This window comes from Gracilinanus agilis, chromosome 4, assembly GCF_016433145.1.
Source record: "Gracilinanus agilis isolate LMUSP501 chromosome 4, AgileGrace, whole genome shotgun sequence".
In the NCBI taxonomy this organism is placed as follows: domain Eukaryota; kingdom Metazoa; phylum Chordata; class Mammalia; order Didelphimorphia; family Didelphidae; genus Gracilinanus; species Gracilinanus agilis.
This window is the reverse complement of record NC_058133.1, coordinates 73260642-73281077: the sequence shown is the minus strand read 5'-3', so window position 1 is coordinate 73281077 and position 20436 is coordinate 73260642. Positions and strand designations below refer to the sequence as shown.

At 37.1% G+C, this 20436-nt stretch overlaps 1 protein-coding gene across 1 annotated transcript in view; it reads right to left on the bottom strand.

The window, feature by feature from the left end:
- Positions 1–20436, bottom strand: part of RASAL2 (RAS protein activator like 2) — a 333326-nt gene that overhangs the window by 167612 nt on the left and 145278 nt on the right. Inside the window, exon 2 of the mRNA XM_044676490.1 lies at positions 1750–1877. Within this exon, the coding sequence (XP_044532425.1) occupies positions 1750–1877 (128 nt within the window). The remainder of the gene's footprint in view (positions 1–1749; positions 1878–20436) is intronic.

The following is a 20436-nucleotide window of genomic DNA, read 5'->3' as shown; positions in this document are numbered from 1 at the left end:
TTTTTTTCAAGAAATCAATAACAAGTTATGTGTAGCAATATTTAACACAGTCTAATGACCATTACTAAATTTATTTTGTGTATGTGGGGCTAAAGGTTCTTATCTACAGAAGAACTGAACTAAAATAACTTATGAGATTCCTTATACTCTATAAGCTATATTCCTATTAATGTGCATAAACAGAGGTACTTGAGCAAATTTGTTCTGGAGCAGGGTAGAGTCTAGGTACTGAAAGAAGTGGTAGTGTAAGGCCAAGGATGTAGGCTTCCTCAGTTTCAGCTGAGGATTTCAGTCCTTTGTTCTTTAATTATTTACAGTCTCTAAGAATGTTTATTTTTAATTTGGGGGAGTGATTTTATTTTTGACTACAACCCAAATATTACTACTCTTCTTGCCTTCTCCACCTAATCAAGGAGAATCCACTCCATCAGTTCCTCTCTGTTAGAAAATGGAAATGACTGTTTAGTATTACTTTGTAATATGTATACTATAGAATTATTCAATATGTCCCATATTGGATCTGTGATTTCAGTGGTGTAGAGAATTTCTGTTAGTAAAGTTCCTTCTACAAAAGCACATTAGCAACTACTGAGCAATTTAAAGTATTAGTGAGTTCCCTATGGCACTAAGGTTAAGACTTGTGGAGGTAAAGCAGTCTGTCAGAAGTTTTACTCGAATTCAGGTCTTAATGTCTCTAAGGCAGGCTTTCTCTTTACTATGCTTCTTACCTCTAGTATCATGCTACTGGAATATAGAATGCCCCCAAATAACTTTAATGCCACCCTATAACTTTAAAACTAGATCAGTATGAAAGGAAAAATATATAGGTTAACTCAAAACTTAAGCTGCATTCAGATTTGGAATAAAAATGGGTTCTGTATTTTAGATCAACAGAATAGTCAATTTAAATGAAGGGGGTGAGGCTGGGGGGGGGGGAGATAGAGAGAGACAGAGACAGAGACAGAGAAAAAGAAAGACAGAGAGTCAGAGACAGAGAGAACAGGAATCTGTGGGCCAGTGCACTGGATGGTTAGATGGTAGGCTTTGAAGAGGAAAAATCTGAGAGTCTTCTGTAGGGAGATAAAAAAGCCACAGTTAGAAAATGCTAGGTGCTAAAGGGAAGAGAGTAGTCTTTCCTTGTTTCTCCATGGCATCCTAGGGAATTTGATTTCCTTGCTTTTGTCTTCAATGGCTTTTCAGGAAGGAACAGGAAGATCCTCTTATGACTAACTGAAGGGACCTTCTCTGCCTACTTCTTTTAGATAAACTTCTTCCTGTTATTTACATGTCTAGCAATGTTTTTCTGGTGCCCAGAGAATTTCAGTGGGAGTGGGTCTTGGAGCCCAAGGACGATATCCTGTCCAATATGTTCATTGTCTGCAATCGCATCTCCAAAAAGTAGTTTTCCAGCTTTTCACAGCATATTTCCAATGACTTGGAGCTTGCTACATCACTTAACAGCCCATTCCATTGCTGGAAAGTTCTAACTGTTAAATCTTCATCCCTAAATTTGAAGGACATAATTAAGGTGGCCTCTGGGCCAAGTTTCTTAGTCTTTCTAGTTATGCTGTTTGCTAATCCAAATTTCTCCACATTTTATTGGGTTGATTTCTTAGTTGTTTCACTAGATCATCACTAAATTAGAAGCCCTACCAGGTTATTGGTGGCATATACTTTATAATTCCCCCATTTTTTTCTCAAAATGTAAATAAAATGAAAAGTATCTCCTCTCAGTAACACCCATCTCACCTCCTTTTCTTTGTTGAGCAATACCAACTGGCTATCTGTGAGGATGCAATACTTCCGCTCCCATGTTGTTGTTTCAGTATAGGGTGACTGGCCACATGACAAACGGTGAGTGGGTGGTCCTTTCACATCTGTATAAAAGAATGAAAAAATAAAAAGCATAGGAGCTTGTTAGTGTCTAATTAGCCATCACTGTAAGATTCTCTATCAAAACAAAATATTTAAGAAGGTATTTCTGTGTTAAGTTTAAGTATTAAACTTTATTTTAAAAGATGCATACAATCTGGACCAGGTAGTAAATCTACATTTGGGAGCAGCCCAGGACTGAGATGTGAGCTGCAGAGAAGCAGATAGAAATATATTCATCCTGTATACTACATTCCCTTGACATCAAAATAAAAAAATTACTCCCTTAAATTTAAGTCAAGTGGCACTCAAACTAAAAAAACAAGATAGAGCTGGGGTAAAAGTGGAAGGTATGCCAGGTATCTGGAACATCAGATCTAGTCTCAGACACTTATTAGTTGTGTGATCCTCAGCAAGTCTTCAGTTTCCCCAGCTGTAAAATGTGAACATTAATAGTTCACTCCTCCCAGGGTTTTTGTGAGGATCAAATAAGATATTTATGAAGCACTTAGCCTGGCACCTAGTAGGTACTTAATAAATGTTTTCTCCATCCCTCTTTAGGACAGGAGTTCTTTGGGCTCCATAAACTTTTTTGCTTTTTAATAATATTTCTGTGATCAATTTAATTGGGTTTCCCTTGTAATTCTGTTTTATTTTATGAATTTAAAAATATTATTCTGAGAAGGGTTTCATAGACTTTTCCAGAATACCTAAAGGAGTCTATGACAGAAAAAAAGCTATTAAGAACTCCTGCTTTAGGAGGAAGATGCCACAAAACGGGATGTAGATGGCTTATTCTATTTAATTCAATCCAGTTTAATAAACTTATTAAAACTTCTATGTGAAGAGTACTGTGACACTGTGATATAACCCCTGCCATTATAGAACTTGCAAGCTAGTAGGGAGAGGAGACAAATACAAATACCTATATTATAAAATAATGGTGCAAAGTGCTATGTAATGCTAATGCATTGTTGGTGGAGTTGTGAACTAATCCAACCATTCTGGAGAGCAATTTGGAACTATACCCAAAGGGCTATAAAATTGTGCATACGGTAATACCACTAGTGGGTCTATGTCCCAAAGAGATAATAAAAAAGGGAAAGGACCTATTGGTACAAAAATATTTATAGCTGTTCTTTGTGTGGTGGCAAAGAATTGAAATTGAGGAGATATTCTTCAACTGGAGAATGGCTGAACAAATTGTGGTACATGTGGTAATGGAATACTATTGTCCTATAAGAAATGATAAGAAGGATGATTTCTGAAAAAGCTGGAAAGATCTGTGAGAAATGATGCAGTAGCTCTTACCACTCTTCTGTCTTGGAGCCAATACACAGAGTAGTGACTCCAAGACTGAAGGTAAGGGTTATAAAAAAATAAAATTTAAAATTTAAAAAAAAATTTTTTAAAAAGTACTTTGTGAACCTAAGAAGCCAAAAATAAGTGTGAGTTATTAATATTATAAGAATGGGCAGGATTTCAGCAGTTGGAATAAAGATATATATATATATATATAGAGGCACAGGGAAAATTATGAACAAAGTCATGGTTATAGAACATGCTTGAACGGATAGTGTATATTCTAGTCTGACTAGAGAATATAGTAGAAATGGAAGGTGATGGTATAAGATGAGGCTGGAGAAATAGGACTGTACCAAATTAAGCCTTAAATGTCAAGTAAAAGAGGCTGAAACTTGGTTATGAACAAAGGAGCCAAAAAAAAGCTTTGAGGGAAGAGTATCTATGCTTAAAGAAGATGAGTGGCACTACTGTAAAGAGTTTAGAAGAAGAAAACAGATACAGGAGGAATATTAGGAGGTTGTTGAAACATTATGGTCACATGGTAATGAGGACTTTCTATGAAGATCTTAGAAATGGGAATACAAATGAGGGAATGAGTATGAAAAGTATTGCAGAGGAAGAATTTCTGAGACTCAGTAGTTAACTAGATTCCAATTGGATAAGAGATGAGCAAGAGGAAAGATCAACTATAAGACTTTTAAAAAGCCAAACAGAGCAAACTAGATAAATAATGGTGCTGCTGCTGGTAGGAAATCTCTCTCTATTCTAGGTATACTAAAGTTAAAAGTATTGAAAGGATATAAAGGCGAAAAAAACCCCTATAGGTCATTAACAGATGCAAGAACGGAACTTGGGACTAGAGAAATAGATTTAAGATTCATTTGAATAGACCTGATAGGTGAAGATGGAAGTGAAGGAGCCTGCCAAAAGAAAGAGTATAAGAATATATAGACGGCCAAGGCTAGAACCTTAGGGATCATCTAAGAAAGGGACAGGCTGAAGCAAGTAAAGGATACCTAAGAGATTTGGACAGATAAATAAGCAGAAATATGTAGCATTTCTGAAATCATAAGAGAGACAATACAAAAAGAAGGGCTGGGAATTAACAGTATCAACTGCTACCAAAGAGTCAAGTAAGATGAGTGGACAGTGAGAATAGTTTAAAGTAGAGACAGAAACCAGAACACAATGGTGTGAGGAAAAGGTCATATGGTAAAACACATTAGATTCAGACCACTTTTCCTAAAGGGAAGAGAGAAAGCTAGGACAGCATATAGAATTAGAGATAGAAGGCCTTTTTTTTTTTTTAAAGGACCATGGAGACATTTATTTTTGAAGCCAAATGGGAAGGAGCAAAGGGAGGAGATTATAGATGACATTATTATTTGAGCAAGATCCCAGAGGGGATAGAAAGGACTAGTATCAAAAGTATAGGTGGAGAAATTAGCAGCAAACCTTTTCATTTGAAACAAGGAAATGAAGAATGACTTTAGGATGAGTAAAGATCCAGAAATATTTGAGTGGCAGAAGAAGAGATATAAGAAACTTTCCTATTAGCCTCAATTTTAGTGAATGGTGAAATTAATGGCAACTAGCTACAATGGATACTCATATGGTATTTTTGAATATTTACAGAAAATTTCCCCTACAGCAATCCTATGAAGCAGACAGCACAAGAATTACTGCCCCCGTTTATAGGAGAAGAATCTAAGGCTCTGGAGAGGTCACACAGCTTGTGCTAAGAGTTAAGATTCAAACTCAGGTCTTCTAATTCTAAATCTAATTCTCTTTCTACTACATTAATGCTACCTTTCTAAGTAATTTGCTATAAAAGTGGGATTTTTCTCAAAGTTTTAGAACCACTGCTATGGGGCACAAGACAGGGAGTCAACAAGATTAAAGCAATACTGCTGAAGTTCAGCTGAAGACTCTGCTGAAGTTCAGCTAAAGACTCACAGGTAAGTTTAAAGTGGATGAACACAGATACATTTCTTTACATTTCTGCAGGATCAAGAGCAGAGAAACAAACTAAGTCATGTACTCAAGACCTTTCCAGATCCCACAGCTCAGTAATAGGGGATCTATTAGAGGGCCAGTGACGTGAGGAATGTCCTCAGGTGTGTGGAGAGGGGGAAGGGAGCAGCCTGGCCCCAAGTCCTCAGGCTTTCTAGTAATGAACTGGCAAATTCTGTGCTGGGGCAGTGGCATGTGTGCCCACAGAGAGGGCTCTGAGTGCCCTCCCCCTGCCATGCGTGCCATAGGTTCACCACCACAGCCCTAGTTGTTAGTGTTTCCTTCCTCCCCAAATACAATGTGTATTTACTGATCTCACATATAAAATGTAAAGCTTCTTTAAGGCAAGGCCCTTCTGGCTCGCACAATATGTTCTCTGCAATCTATAACCTTGAAGACAGAGGAAATAATAGAAGAACCAGGCAATGGAAGGGAATATCACGGGTATGAGTGAGACCAATTTCTACTGTTCAGCTTTATTTTATAAGCAGCTGGGCAAAGAGGAAAGACCACTGGATTTTAGTTTCAGAAGATCCAGTATGGAAGCCCAACTCTGTCATTAGCTGGCTAGGTGACCTCAGACAAGTCACTTAAACCTCTCTGCATCTATGCAAGATGAGGCTGCTTCCTTGGGGGCAGAAAGGGACAGGGAGAGAGATTTTATGGGTTGTAACTCATGAATAAGTGAAGTGAAAGGAAAAGACTTGTGGGTCAAGGCTAGGAATGGCAGGAAGTGCCTGGAAGGGAAGCAGAAGTGGAATGTGAGGGTAAGGCTGGGGAGCAGAATTTCACAGGAAGGAACACAGATTTAGAGGCTGAGGCCACACAGTCCAATCTCTTCATTTTATAAATGAACAAACATTAAATATCTTTCTCCCAGCCACAGAGTGAATAACTGGCAGAACAGGAATCAGAGCTTTTGTCCTCTGACTCTAAATCTTAAATGGTCCATCAGCCCCTGTGGTTTGATTCTGTAAGAAGCTAAGAAGCAAGGTTCAATTATACTGGTTGGTAGATGACTGAAGAAGAATGGTAAAAGTTGTTGGAATTAAGTAGACTGGGAAATTGTACGGCCAAGGTGTTAACAAGAATTACTGAAGCCCCCAAGGATAATGGCAAGAGAGGGGGTAAAGATCATGTTCTCATAGGCTGACCAAAGTTTTCTGAACTTTTTTTTGCTCATGCTAGTGATCCTAATGATCCTTTCAGCTTGAAATTAAATGACTCTATAATTCTGATAATTTTCTAGAATAACACTTAGAAAACATAATAAAGTTTAAACTACAAACACAGCCACTAGAGGGCAGAAGAACCTTAGAAAACAGTGTATACAGAGTAATGACTATTCTATTATGGTACATAATTTCCATTATAGTGGACATTCCAACCTTATATAAAGCTGATCAACAAAGGGTCTCCCAACTATTCCTTTGGTACCTATGGAACATCATTTCCATGTAAAATGACACAGTGTTGTCTTCTGAGAGTTGCTACTTAAAAATTGCTTATATAATTATTTAGCATTTATGAAGTATTTCAAATGGGAAAAAATTATTAGAAATTTCATTCCACTAAGTAAGACTTTTGGATGGTTCCGTATACATATTGAAATATCTTTAAATACTATGAACTACTTCATAACAGAAATCCCCTGGGGGGGAGAGAATTATTTTAAATGTAGTATTCATTATTTTATGGTTGCTACTATTAGGAGTAATTCAGGCTACAATAATAGAAAACTTAAGCACTCAAGTAGGCAGTAAAGTTTAATGAAAACAATGGAAAAATAAACTGAATCATCAGATGATATAATTAATATGTTTGTATTTGTGTACAGATGGTTATTAGTTTAAATATTTGCTGATCTTGATTTTTTAACTTTAGATTTCTTACCCTTACATATTCATCTCTACGAGCTACTCTGAGTCAATGTTGTTTCTTTTTTTTTTTTTACCTTGTTACCCTCCTTCTCACAAACCTCTTATTCTTGGTAGCTCTTAATGGAAAATATTTATACACAAATCAAAGACATCTTTGAAGGTATTAGTAAGAAATAAGCAGGTTTTCCTATCTAACTGGTTGATTATGGAAAAGTATTTGATTCAATGGTGTAAACATTGCCTTAAAGGCTTTCTTCTAAGATTTCTTTCATTTCTACATTAAATTCATTCAGGATTTCTTGAAAGACAACAAGGGGGTGGAGGAAGGGAATAAGCATTTATTAAGTGGCTATGACATGAAAAGACACTGCTAAATATGCTCATTTCTTTCAGCTGATCCTCAAATACCATGGATTTGAGACTTCTAATTTTGATTGCCTTTCTCTGTTCATACTCTAGTTTATCAATGCCCTTAACTTTCAAAGTTCTTAACATTAGAAGGACCAGAATTTAGGAATATTTAAAAGGACCAAGCTGCATCATTGGGCACAGTATTTCTTTTTTAATCCATAAACAAAGAGATAGTAGAGTGAAAATTTTTACTTTAAAGTAAAATTGTTATTTTTGCCTCAATAGATGTGCTTAGTTCTTTCTAGTATTAATCTGTGGCACCCAGAATTAAAGACAAAACTCAAGATGAGGTAAGGAAAATGAAGAATATAATGGGACAGTCACCTTCCTATGTCCTTAATGAAGCCCAAACTCCATTAGCCTTTTTGGCTGCACATCACATAGCTTCCTCACATGGAACTTGCAGTCCATTAAAACCCCCAAATTTCTTCCAGCAAAACTGCCATCTTTCTCTGTCTTCCTCATCTTATATTTGTATAGCTGATTTCTTGGTTTACAAGTATAAAACTTTATTCCTACTAAATTTCATCTTTTTAGATTCAGAGAAATGTTGAAAATGGGTTGACCATATAGTGAGGGTGAAGGAAGACAGGGTGTACAGCCAGAAGGCTCCAATGGTCCCCTCGTGATGACAGAAAAAGCCTGGAAGTATCTGACATGTAGGATGGAATCTCTAGGACATACATACAGGAAGACATGAACAAAAGTTGTCCAGGATGTGCAGGCCTGGATAGGGTAAGATCTCAATAATTTTAGGGAACTTCCAAACTGATGAGACTACAGATCCATTTTAGTACTTGCGTATGCTATATAAATTTGGAATCAAGAACATCTGAGTTCATATCCTACCTCAAATATTAGCAAAACACAACCTTCTTTCAGCCTCACTGTCCACATCAATAATGGGGACAATAAGACATTTCCTTTTAAAATTGTTGTGGTGGGGGCAGCTGAGTAGCTCAGTGGTTTAAGAGCCAGGCCTAGAGACGGGAGGTCCTACGTTCAAATTTGAACTCAGATACTTCCCAGCTGTGTGACTTAATCCCCATTGCCTAGCTCTTACCACTCTTCTTCCTTAGAACTAATACATAGTATTGATTCCAAGATGGAAGGTAAGGGCTTAAAAAATAAATAAATAAAATTAATAAAGTTGATGTGGAGATCAAATGAGATCATATATATAAGATATTTTGTAAATCTTAAAGTGCCATATAAATGTTATTATAAAAGAGGATTTTAGTTAGATGTACTCTTTCCATTGGTGCCATAATTATTTAGGGACTCTCTCACCTTCTTTACCTCTGAAAATCAAAACAAACTTCCTAGGCTATCCCAAAGTTAAAGTTTGATAAATTTGATTTATTGATAAATTGATAAGTTGATTTATCAAAAAAATTGATAAATTGATTAAAAGTCTCCCAAGGCAAATGCCAATGAAATCTATTTTCTCAAAACACTGCCAAACTGTTCTTCCAAAAGAAAAACCAAGTCACTGAAATCTAATACGTATCACCCTGAAATATACTTCAAAATAAAACAGAGTTGACAATCACACAGGGGGATTTTTTTATCTACTTCTTAATATTGATTCCTCAGAATTCCAAATGTTTTTCTAGTATTGAACTTGATTTTATAATGCTTTCATTTTAAATTGCTTACTGAGATTAAAATTTTTCATAACTTTAAAAGGGAAAAAAAGGAATCTGGCTTAATACAATTTATTCAACACAAATGAGTAAGGATAGTTAATAAAAGAAAGAGCTCAAGCAGCTACCCTAGAAAGAAAAAAATTGCAAGTTTGCGAGAGAAAGGCTGAATCAGGCAGTCAGCAACATGGGTACCCCTTATATCTGGCCCTCACCTACTGGCCTTGATTACTTCTCATGTAAACACTTTCACCTAGGCTTTTGGCTTTCTGAAGAAGCACTGGCCTGACCTTTGGTCTTCTTATTGTTTGGCTCCTGATTCATACCCTGTCCTTCCCCAGAATGTGTTACCTCATACCCAACTTCACCAAATATTTCCTTACTCAGGAACAAAAGAAGAACCTTTCATAATAGGAATTGCCCTTAGTAGAAAGTAAGCTCCTGAGGGTAGGGATTACCTCACTTTTTTATCTGTCTTCCCAAGACCAAGACTAATACTTAGCAGAGTAAGATTAATAAATGATCACTGATTAACTGGCTTGCCTATCTGTAGGCAAGTTTGCCATAGTTTGTCTTAATAAAAATGAGTACACAATCAATCTAAACAGATTTTTTTGAGCCACTAATTAGATTTCTCCCACAATGCAAGGCATATTTTTAGGGTCAAGTGCCCAGACTCCTGTAACCTAGAGAGATGTGCCCACTTTTTATATAAAAGTAGTGGTTTTGTGGCCTAGACAAGATTTCATTGGAATGACTAACTCTCATGCATAAGTTGACATGTGACCTATATTGCCCACTGTAATTTAGGCTGAATAGAAACCTTCTGAGCATAAACTAAGCAAGAAAACATTGGTAAACGCCTTTCATAAAAATCAGGGTAGAAAACAGTATATTTCATAGCAGTAGACCCTACTTATTAGGTAAACCACTACATAGAATACAGCTGCATGATATTCAAACTTTGAAAAAGAAAATTACATTACAACAGATTTCTGTTTGGGCAATAAGTAATGATTCCAAAAGCAAAAGTCAGTGAAAGCAGAAACTCCTGGGATCCATAGTCCCCTTGTCATTATAAGAACAACAATGGTGAAATGGAGATTGTAAATTGAATCCATCTGGCTTTCCTGACAAAGTCCTAATCAGAATCTATTAATACTTTCTGGTTTTAAAAGTTTCCAACTGAATCATTTTTAATTGAACTGCTGGTTTGCCAGCATAGGAAGTTTTCTCAATTTAAAAACCTAGTCAACTTTATCTTAAGCCCAATCTCTTCTTTGTAATCTCCAGAGCATAGTACCATGTATATAGTAATGTTCTAAAGGAAGCAAACTATTTTCACACAATACAAAAAAAGCACTGTTAATCCCCAAAGTAAACTTCAGAATAACTGTTTTAGTGCAGAGAAAGAAATGAAATGTCGCTGACTGTGTCACTTCCCAATGACTGGTTTGTAGTCCACAGAATGTAATCTCCTTCAGGGCAAATGGTCCTTCTTTGTTTTTTATACACAGAGCCTAGCATAGTGCTTAGCAAAATGGCAACACTTAATAAAGGCCTTTTAGATATAATTCTGGATTGGTATGAGTGTACTATCTCATTTTCTTGGGTGACATTACAGCAACTTCATTATTATTAAAAGTGGATTCAATAAAGGATTATGGTGGCTACGTAAGTGAAAAGAAGGTGGATACTGAGGTGCTATGGAGGTAGAATCAACAGGACTTGGCAAATGAGTGCATACTTTGTGTTTTCAAAAAATTGGAAATTCTAGAGGAGGGATAGATTGAGGAGGTGGGGCAAGAATCGACGAGTTCAATATTGGACACGTTATGTTTCAGACAGAGATAGCCAACAGTTAGTTGATAATACTGGACTTAAATTCAGGAGAAAGATTAGTGACAGATTAGGGCATCATTTGCACAAAGGTGACAATTGACCCCATAGAGGCCAAAGAGATCACTAAGCAAGAAAGAAGAGTGTGTCAGAAAAAAAAGAGGACCAAAAAATGAGACCTTAGATGAAATAGTGATGAACGATGACCAAAGGAGAATGAGAAGGAAAGGTCAGATAAATAATAAGACAAATAAAAGGGGGCATGTCACTAAGTCAAAAAAGCAGAGAGAACCCAGAAGTTGTGGTGTTCAAAAGTGTCAAAAGATGCAGAGGGGTAAAAGGATGAAGGCAGAAAAGGCTAACACAGCATTTAAAATATCACTGGCAAAGTAGGTTTAACCCAGATCAAACTGTAGGGGGAGGGAAAGGAGGTGGGGAGACAAATTGGATTTTATAATTTCAGAAAATGTTTGATGAAAATTATTATTACATGTAATTGGAAAAACAAAATTTCTGAAAAAGAAAAAAAATTTAAATACTACTGTCAACCCTGGAAAGAACAGAGATAGGGTCCAAAGTCAGGATTATCCGATTGGAGACTAAGGCAAGAAGTATAGATGGTAGAATAAAAAGAAAGAGAGATGTAGGATAGCTTGAGTGGATGAAAAGGTTGAATAAAGGTTTTATTTTTGGTTTTGTTTTAAAGACTGTGGAGACCTAAGCATATTTTAGGATAAGTAGAAAGAGAAAAGAGTTCAGAAAGCCAGAAAATAAGAGAAAAGGAATAGTCCATATAAAAAATGCACAGTAGTATTATGGGCTGGAAAGTTTAGAGGGAAGTATTACTTTGCTTTTTTAGATGAATGCTCATCTCATTGTGATTTAAAAATTGACTATTTATTCTTAGAATTTGCCAACTTTAATGCTTTCTCTCTTCTTATTTGATGATGACCTGTTGGTTATTTCATTGGAAGGAGGCATAGAGAAGAAAAATTAGATTAAAAAATATCAGCTAATGTTTCTCAGCAGTTCCAACCAAAAATTGATATAAATTTTAAATGATTAGATAAAACTGTATTTGAAAATCGTTTGTATGGGTCAGTTAGAGGATTTGCTGAAGAGAGTGCCAGGGTGAAAGATAGGAGGTCCTTAAGTTCAAATGCAGCCTCAGACACTTCCTAGCTGTGTGACCCCAGGCAAGTCATTTAACCCCATTTGGCCAGCCCTTATTATTCTTTTCTTAGAACTGATATTTAATATTGATTCTAAGACAAGATAAGGATAGGGAGAAAGAGAGAGACAGACAGACAGACAGATCATTTGTGGACTGCATTTACTTAACCTACTCTATTTCCATCATCAAGAATGATTAAAAGTTGACTCAAATAAAAATGATTGGCTCATTTAAAAAATACTTAGATAACAATACTATATTAGTGGAGTAAATAGTATAGCATTTTGTTCCATTTACTTCACAGAGTTTCTTCTAGCTTCTTCCCAATTCCTATTCCCAGTGGCTTTACTTCTAATTTTCAATTTTTTTTTTGCAGTACTTTAAATTTCTCAGGGAAAGTGAATAATAATAATAATAAAAGATTCTTTGTGCCAAATTTTATACCAAAAAAATGTAAAGGCATTTGCTTTGTCCCCCAAGAAGATGTACATCTATATATAGTATCCTCAAGAGAATAACATTCTATTCAACAAATGTCTATTAAATATCTCTAAAAAATGACTGTGATTGAATGAAGACACCGATACTCATTGACACAAAGACATATATGAATAACTCTTGCTGGCAAATAGACTAGAAAGATGTTACTTGAAGGCAGAAAGTATTGTCCATCACCCAATCCTCAAATGGCCTTCTCCATAGTTCTTTTAAGTGTTAAATATAAACATAATATAAGTTGATGAAGATCATTAAAAAAAAAAAAAAAAAACTACCTTCCGTCTTGGAATCAATACTGTGTATTGGCTCCAAGGCAGAAGAGTGGTAAGGGTAGGCAATGGGGGTCAAGTGACTTGCCCAGGGTCACACAGCTGGTGTGTAAATGGAATTAGCTCTAGCCATTCATAGCTAAACTCTTAACCTAGGCATAAAAATGACGTCACCCTCACCTTCCTTAGTGGGGAGGGGTGACGAGTTACCCACACGTGACAATAAGTAACAAATCAAGAACAAGGGACTGCCCTTTGGGTAGTCCAAATAAGTGTAGAGACTGCCATTTGTCCACCTGAATTAGAGGTGGACCCATGGGAAGTGACGAAAGACACTATCTCTTTAAGTATGTTGGCTACTTCCTGTGGAGGCAGTTCCCACCTTGAACTTGGTGCTGGACTAGCCTCTCCCTTTTTCTTTATTCCTATACCTTTACCTTCCTGATTGTAAAATAAAGTGCCTTAACCCGATGCTGACTTAGGTCTGATTTAAATTACGGAATCAACCTGAATTATTGATTCCTGATGGCCACACTTTAAATACATATCTATAAAATACCTAAATTTTCCCTCTTACACTGGGAAGTGTCTGAGGTCACATTTGAACCCAGGACCTTCTGTCTCCAGGCCTGGCTCTCAAACCACTGAGCTACCCAGCTGCCCCCTTGATGAAGAATAATAAGCAAGCTGGAATAACTTGAATTCTACTTCACTTTCAAAAAAAGAAATGTAATATCAATTTAACCCCCCTCCCCAAAATAAAATGCAAACTCTAACAAGAACACATATTTGTATATTATAATTCAATTAATTCTATCCAATGTCATTATAATATAGCATTCAAAATAGGTAATTTAATTTACAAGCAGGACTGACAGTCACATGTTCCTTCAAATGTTAAAATAAACACAGTAACAGCTTTAAAAAAAATTTTGATCACCTCTGCTAATCCTACCCTGAGGGGAATAGGGCACCACCACTGCCTGTCACATCATCTCACATAGCATTAAGATCTAAAATGACATTGTGCTTTTTCTTCTTTCCTTCAGAAAGTTCACTAAGCATGAAATAGCCACAAAGTCCATTTTCTCTTGTTAAGTTGAGAACTTATCTTCCTCGAACTATAATTTCAGACTGCTTTTTTCAAGGGATCTGATTGTGAGGGGGAAGGGAGACTTAAGTAATCTTCTTGGGAAAATAAAAGGACAAGATTTCTGTGCCCTAACTTCCTTCTCTATAAAATGAGGACGCAAGGGCCACTAAGGTGCCTTCAAGCTCTAAATCTATGATCCATAAGAATGCTTTTCTTGGTTCCGGGTTAAGATGGCGGCAGAGTAAAAAGCAGCTGCTTAACCTCTCCTAACCTAAACATATAGGACTCCTCAAGAGGACAAAAAAACAAATCCAGACAAATGAAGGGACCCCACAGCAGGGCGCAGCATTGAAGGTACAGGGAATCGGGGCATTTCCATGCTATAAAGGGGTGAAACAACTCTTATTAGAGCGCGAGCTGAGCAACCCCCTTATCCCCCTCCCACCTACAGGGCCAAAGCCAGCGCATAACAGTTAGAGCAAGTTTGGGGCATCCATTAAGTCCTTGACAGCTACCTGGGGTCACCAGGGCCTGTTCCTGAGAGCAGCAAGACTTAAGACCTCAAGAGTCTAAAGAACGCGCACGGTCTTTGAACACAGATCTTGAGCTCAGGCAAGGTCGCAGCTGCAGACGTGGATCCTGAGCTCAGGCTTGGACCTTGGGTAGGGACCCAGTACAGAGCGGTGCAGGACTGTGGAAGCAGCACCCTGAGACTGTTAAAGGAACTTGGGGCAGAGGAACAAGCAAGGGGACCACCAGGAGGCTTAACCCTGAGAACAACTAGACCTGAGACCTCAGGAGCTCAAAGAGCACAGACAGACCCTGGACATGAGGAAAAAGCTGAGAGGGCTCTGGGCTAACAACGGCAAGCCAGAGACAAGAACCCCAGAAGAGAAAGATCAAGAAGAAATCTTTAACACTCAACAACTTTTACACAGAAAAAATTCAAACAGAGCAAACAGCAGAGGAGAACAAATAAGTAATCATATCTAAATCTTCCCCCCAAAATGAAAACTGGTCACAAGCTATTGAAGAGTTCAAATCTAAAATTATGAGAAAGATGGAAGAAATATGGCAAGAAAATAACAGTTTAAAAGGCAGAATTTCCCAATTGGAAAGTGAGGCTCAGAAATAAAATGAATTGATAGGCAAATTGAAGACCAGAAATGACCAGCTGGAAGCCTTGAAGAACCAAACAGACCAGATTCAAAAGGAAAAATCAAAAGATTATAGCCGAAAACCAGTCTCTAAAGCAGGGGTCGGCAACATATGGCTCTTTCTCCAGGAGCCATAAAGTTTATTTTTTTTTTCAGGCGCTGTTACAGGAGCTCCCACTGTGAGCACTGTACGGCTCTCACGAAATTACATTTTAAAAAATGTGGCGTTTATGGCTCTCACAGACAAAAAGGTTGCCGACCCCTGCTCTAAAGGCTAGAATTGGGCAATTAGAAAAAGATGCCCCCAAATCAAAAGAATTGATGAGCAAATTGGAGACCAAAATCAAACAGCTGGAAAACAGGATAGACCAAATCAAAAAGGAAAATCAAAAGATTATAGCAGAAAACCAGTCTCTAAAGACAAGAATTGGGCAAGCAGAAGCCAATGATCTCTCAAGACAGCAAGAACAAATTTTAAAAATTCAAAAGGCTGATAAAATAGAAGGAAACATGAAATATTTAACTGAGAAATTGACAGATCAAGAAAACAGGTCTAAAAGAGATAATTTGAGAATCATTGGTCTTCCTGAAAAACCAGAAATTAATAGAAATTTGGACTCCATACTAAAGGAAATTATTCAGCAAAATTGCCCTGAAATTCTACAACAAGAGGGTAATATAGACATTGAAAGGATCCACAGATCACCCTCTACACTAGACCCAGAAAAGACAACCCCCAGGAATATAATAGCTAAATTCAAGAGCTTCCAAATAAAAGAAATAATTTTACAAGAAGCCAGAAAGAGACTATTCAGATATCAAGGAGCACCAATCAGGATCACACGGGATCTGGCAGCCTTCACACTACAAGACTGCAAGGCTTGGAATATGATATTCAGAAAGGCAAGAGAACTGGGTCTACAACCAAGGATCACCTACCCATCAAAACTGACTATATACTTCCAGGGGAAAGTATGGGCATTCAACAAGATAGAAGATTTCCAAGTATTTGCACAGAAAAGACCAGGACTAAATGGAAAGTTCGATATCCAACCACAAAAACTAAGAGCAACATGAAAAGGTAAATAAGAAACAGAGGGGAAAGAAAGAAAACTTATTTTTAAATTTGCCTCTTTAAGGGCTTCAATAAGATCTAATTATTTGCATTCCTATATGGAGAAATGTTACGTGTAATTCTCTGTAGTGAACTCTATTCCCTATTATAGTGTCCACTATTATAGTAATTAGAAGAATTATTCACAGGGAGAGGTTGGAGTACTAAATAGTCTAAGATGATAAGGGGGTAGGTGGGAAACAGGTGGGGTGAATAGTAGGGGACACCAAGAGAAACTTGAATGAATAAGAAAAATAGGATATTCTCTTACACACAAAGAGGGCATGGGAAGGGGAAGGGATGAATACTATATAAGAAGGAGAGGAATAGAGCATTAAGAGGTAATATTTAAACCTTACTCTCAGTGGAATTAACCCTGAGAGGGAAGAGTAGCTACATCCATTGAGATATAGAACTCTATGTAATCCTACTGAGAAAGTCAGAAGGGATAAACCAAGGGGAGCAGAGGAGTTGGGAAGTCAAAAAAGGGAGGAGAAGAGAAGGGAGAGGGAATTCATTAGGTCTTAAAAATAAAAAGAGGGGAATAACAAGGGAGGCGGTATAAAGAGTAGTAAATCAAGGGAGGGGACAAGGGTTACTGGTTTAAAACAAATCACTGGTTTAAAAGGAAATAGCCTAAGAAGAAGGGGTAGAACTATGAGAGGATACCAAAATGTTGGGGAATACACAACTGATAATTATAACTCTGAACGTGAATGGGATGATTGATCATACTAAATTAAAAAGCTTTTGTACAAACAAAAACAATGCAACCAAAATCAGAAGGGAAACAACAAATTGGGAAAAATCTTTATAACAAAAAACTCTGACAGGGGTCTAATTACTCAAATATACAAGGAGTTAAATCAATTGTATAAAAAAATCAAGCCATTACCCAATTGATAAATGAGCAAGGGACATGAATAGGCAATTTTCAGATAAAGAAATCAAAAGTATCAATAAGCACATGAGAAAGTGCTCTAAATCTCTAATAATTAGAGAAATGCAAATCAAAACAACTCTGAGGTATTACCTAGCAGATTGGCTAAAATGATAGTAGGGGAGAGTAATGAATGTTGGAGGGGATGTGGCCAAATTGCGATATTAATGCATTGCTGGTGGAGTTGTGAAGTGATCCAACCATTCTGGATGGCAATTTGGAACTATGCCCAAAAAGCAATAAAAGAATGCCTGCCCTTTGATCCAGCCATACCATTGCTGGGATTGTACCCCAAAGAGATCATAGATAAACAGACTTGCACAAAAATATTTATAGCTGCGCTCTTTGTGGTGGCAAAAAACTGGAAAATGAGGGTATGCCCTTCTATTGGGGAATGGCTGAACAAACTGTGGTATATTCTGGTGATGGAATATTATTGTGCTAAGAGGAATAATAAACTGGAGGAATTCCATGTGAACTGAAAAGACCTCTAGGATCTGATGCTGAGTGAAAGGAGCTGAGCCAGAAGAACATTGTACACAGAGATCAATACGTTGTGGTAAAATAGAATGTAATGGACTTCTGTACTAGCAGCAATGCAATGATCCATAACAATTCTGAGGGATTTACGGAAAAGAATGCTACTCACATTCAGAGGAAGAACTACAGGAGAGGAAACACAGAAGAAAAACAACTGCTTAAACACATGCGTTGATGAGGACATGATTGGGGATGTAGACATGAAACTACCACAACAATGCAACTATCAACAATTTGGAAATAAGTCTTGATTGATAACACATGTTAAAACAAGGGGAAATGCGCATCAGCTATGGGGGTTGGGTGAAGAGCGAAATAAGAACATGAATCATGTAACCATGATAACTTTTCTAAAAAATAAAAATTATTAAAAAAAAGAATGATTTTCCTAAAGTTTTTTTTTTAACTATTTGGAGGTTAAACTGAAGAAACTGATCCTGAATTATTACATGCTTTCCAATCCAACGATTTTTTGTTTGTTTGTTTGTTTTGATTTGGTAGCCTAAATTATGTGGCAAAACACAGCATTATTAACTACTATCCAAAGTTAATCTAATAATAATTGTATTAATGGAGACTTCTAGATCTCCATTAATACAAGCCCTCATGTTTTACTAGTTTCAATCCATCCTTTCATAACATTGTAGTTTCACATTCCATTCTCCATGGCAATTTAAAAGATATAAAAAGTTATGGGGAATTATGAGTAGAAAGGCTGAGAAGGACACATACATCTCCAAACACATAGGTTTGGAAACACAGATTATTTCAAATAAATTATTCTTGAAGCTGCTGAGTTGTGAATTCTATGAATTAGGTGCTACCCCTTTCAGATGTGTATGTTTTTTAGGTTGAAAGGACCCTAAAACTACCACTTTATAAGGAACATTGATAAGTTCGGCTTGAGAAGAAATAAATTCTCAGATAAAATATTGAGGAAAAACATTTTAAGGACTTGGATGTGTGTGTGTGTGGGGGGGGGAGAAACTACCCCTGAGATAACTGTTACCAAAAGAACATGTTAAAAGGCAGAGGTCTGAAGGAGTTAAGGATGGCTGCTGTGTAGTACAATCCTTCAGCCACTTGGATGTGACTATTTTCAGAGTTCTGAAGAATGTATCTGATCAATTAGAAATCAAGTAACTGTTTGGTGACTATGGCAAGATCACTGAAGGATAACTGGGGTCATATCAAAGAGAAAGGTAGAGTTTTGTTTTTGTTTTGTTTTGAGTTTCACATCATAAATAAGACCTGAGTTACCAGTTGAGGAAGCCCTGATTTGAGACATTAGAAACCACAGAGTGCAGGGGTAGATGATCAATCAGATGTAGTTAGAAGGGGACACAGGAGGCAATGAGAGGAAATTCTTAGAAAAGAGAGACTAGTTGACAGGGCTGAACAAAGCTGACAGTCAGTTAATAAGTCAGTCAACTAGCATTTTTCTGGCACCTACTGTATGTGTCAAAAACAGTCATTATACTCAAGGTGATCATTGTCTAAATGGGAAGACATGCAAACAACTACATACAAACAAAAGGACATAGAAGGATAAATAGGGGGGAATCTCATGGAGAAGATACTAAGAGGACTGGGAAAGGCTTCCTACCGAATGTGGATAGTTAGTTGACCCTTGAAGGAAACCAGAGAGCCTAGAGATGGGGGGGAGGGGGGCTAAGAGAATTAGGCTAGTGAAAATGCTCAATGTCAGGAAATGAAATGTCATTTGTGAGGAATAATGAGGAGGCCCATTGTCACTGGATTATAAAGTACATAGAAGGAAGCAAAGTATAAAAAGATGGGAAAGGTAGGAAGGGACCAGGTAATGAAGGGCTTTAAAAAGGCAAATGAGGGTGCAAGGGAAGCTATGACTTAGTAGATTGAAAGTCAGGCCTAGAAATGGGAGATCTTGGGTTCAAATTTGACCTCAGACACTTCCTACCTGTGTGACCCTGGGCAAATCACTTAACCCCCAATTGTCTAATCCTTAATGCTTTTCTGCCTTGGAACCAATACACAGTATTGATTTTAAGATGGAAAGTAAGTTGTTGTTTTTTTAATAAGACAAACAGAAAAGTTTATATTTGATGTTAGAAGCAAAAGGGAACCAGTGGAGCTACTAGAATAGAGGAGTGACATGGCTGACCCAAATTATAGGATGATTAATTCTATAGTTGAGAGATTATTTTGGAGTGGAGATACTTAGAGAAAGGAGACCAACTAGCAGGTTGTAGCAACAGTTCGGGTATGAAATGAGAAGTGGCTACACTAAGGTGGGAAGTGCCAAAGAAGAGAAAGGGACATTTAACCACTGATTGGATATGAGGGATAAGAGACAATGAAGAGTTTAAAATGACACTGTGGTACTCTTGATAGTAAAAGAAATGTCTAATAATAAGGATGTTTATAGGAAATTCAGTGGGAGACATCTAAAAGGCAGCTGGAGATTTGAGACTGGAGGTTAAGAGAAAGTTTAAGGCTGGAAAAGCAGATCTGAAAGTCATTTGCATTGAAACCCTGGGAGCTGATGAGATCACCAGGTAAAATCATATGGAGGGAAAAGAGAAGGCCCAGAAAAGAGCCTTAAAAGACTCCTACTTTGCTGAAAACAACAGAGCTGAAGATCCAGCAGAAAAGACAGAGAAGGGACAGTCAGAGTTTCTCAGAGAATCAGGAGAGAAGAGTGTC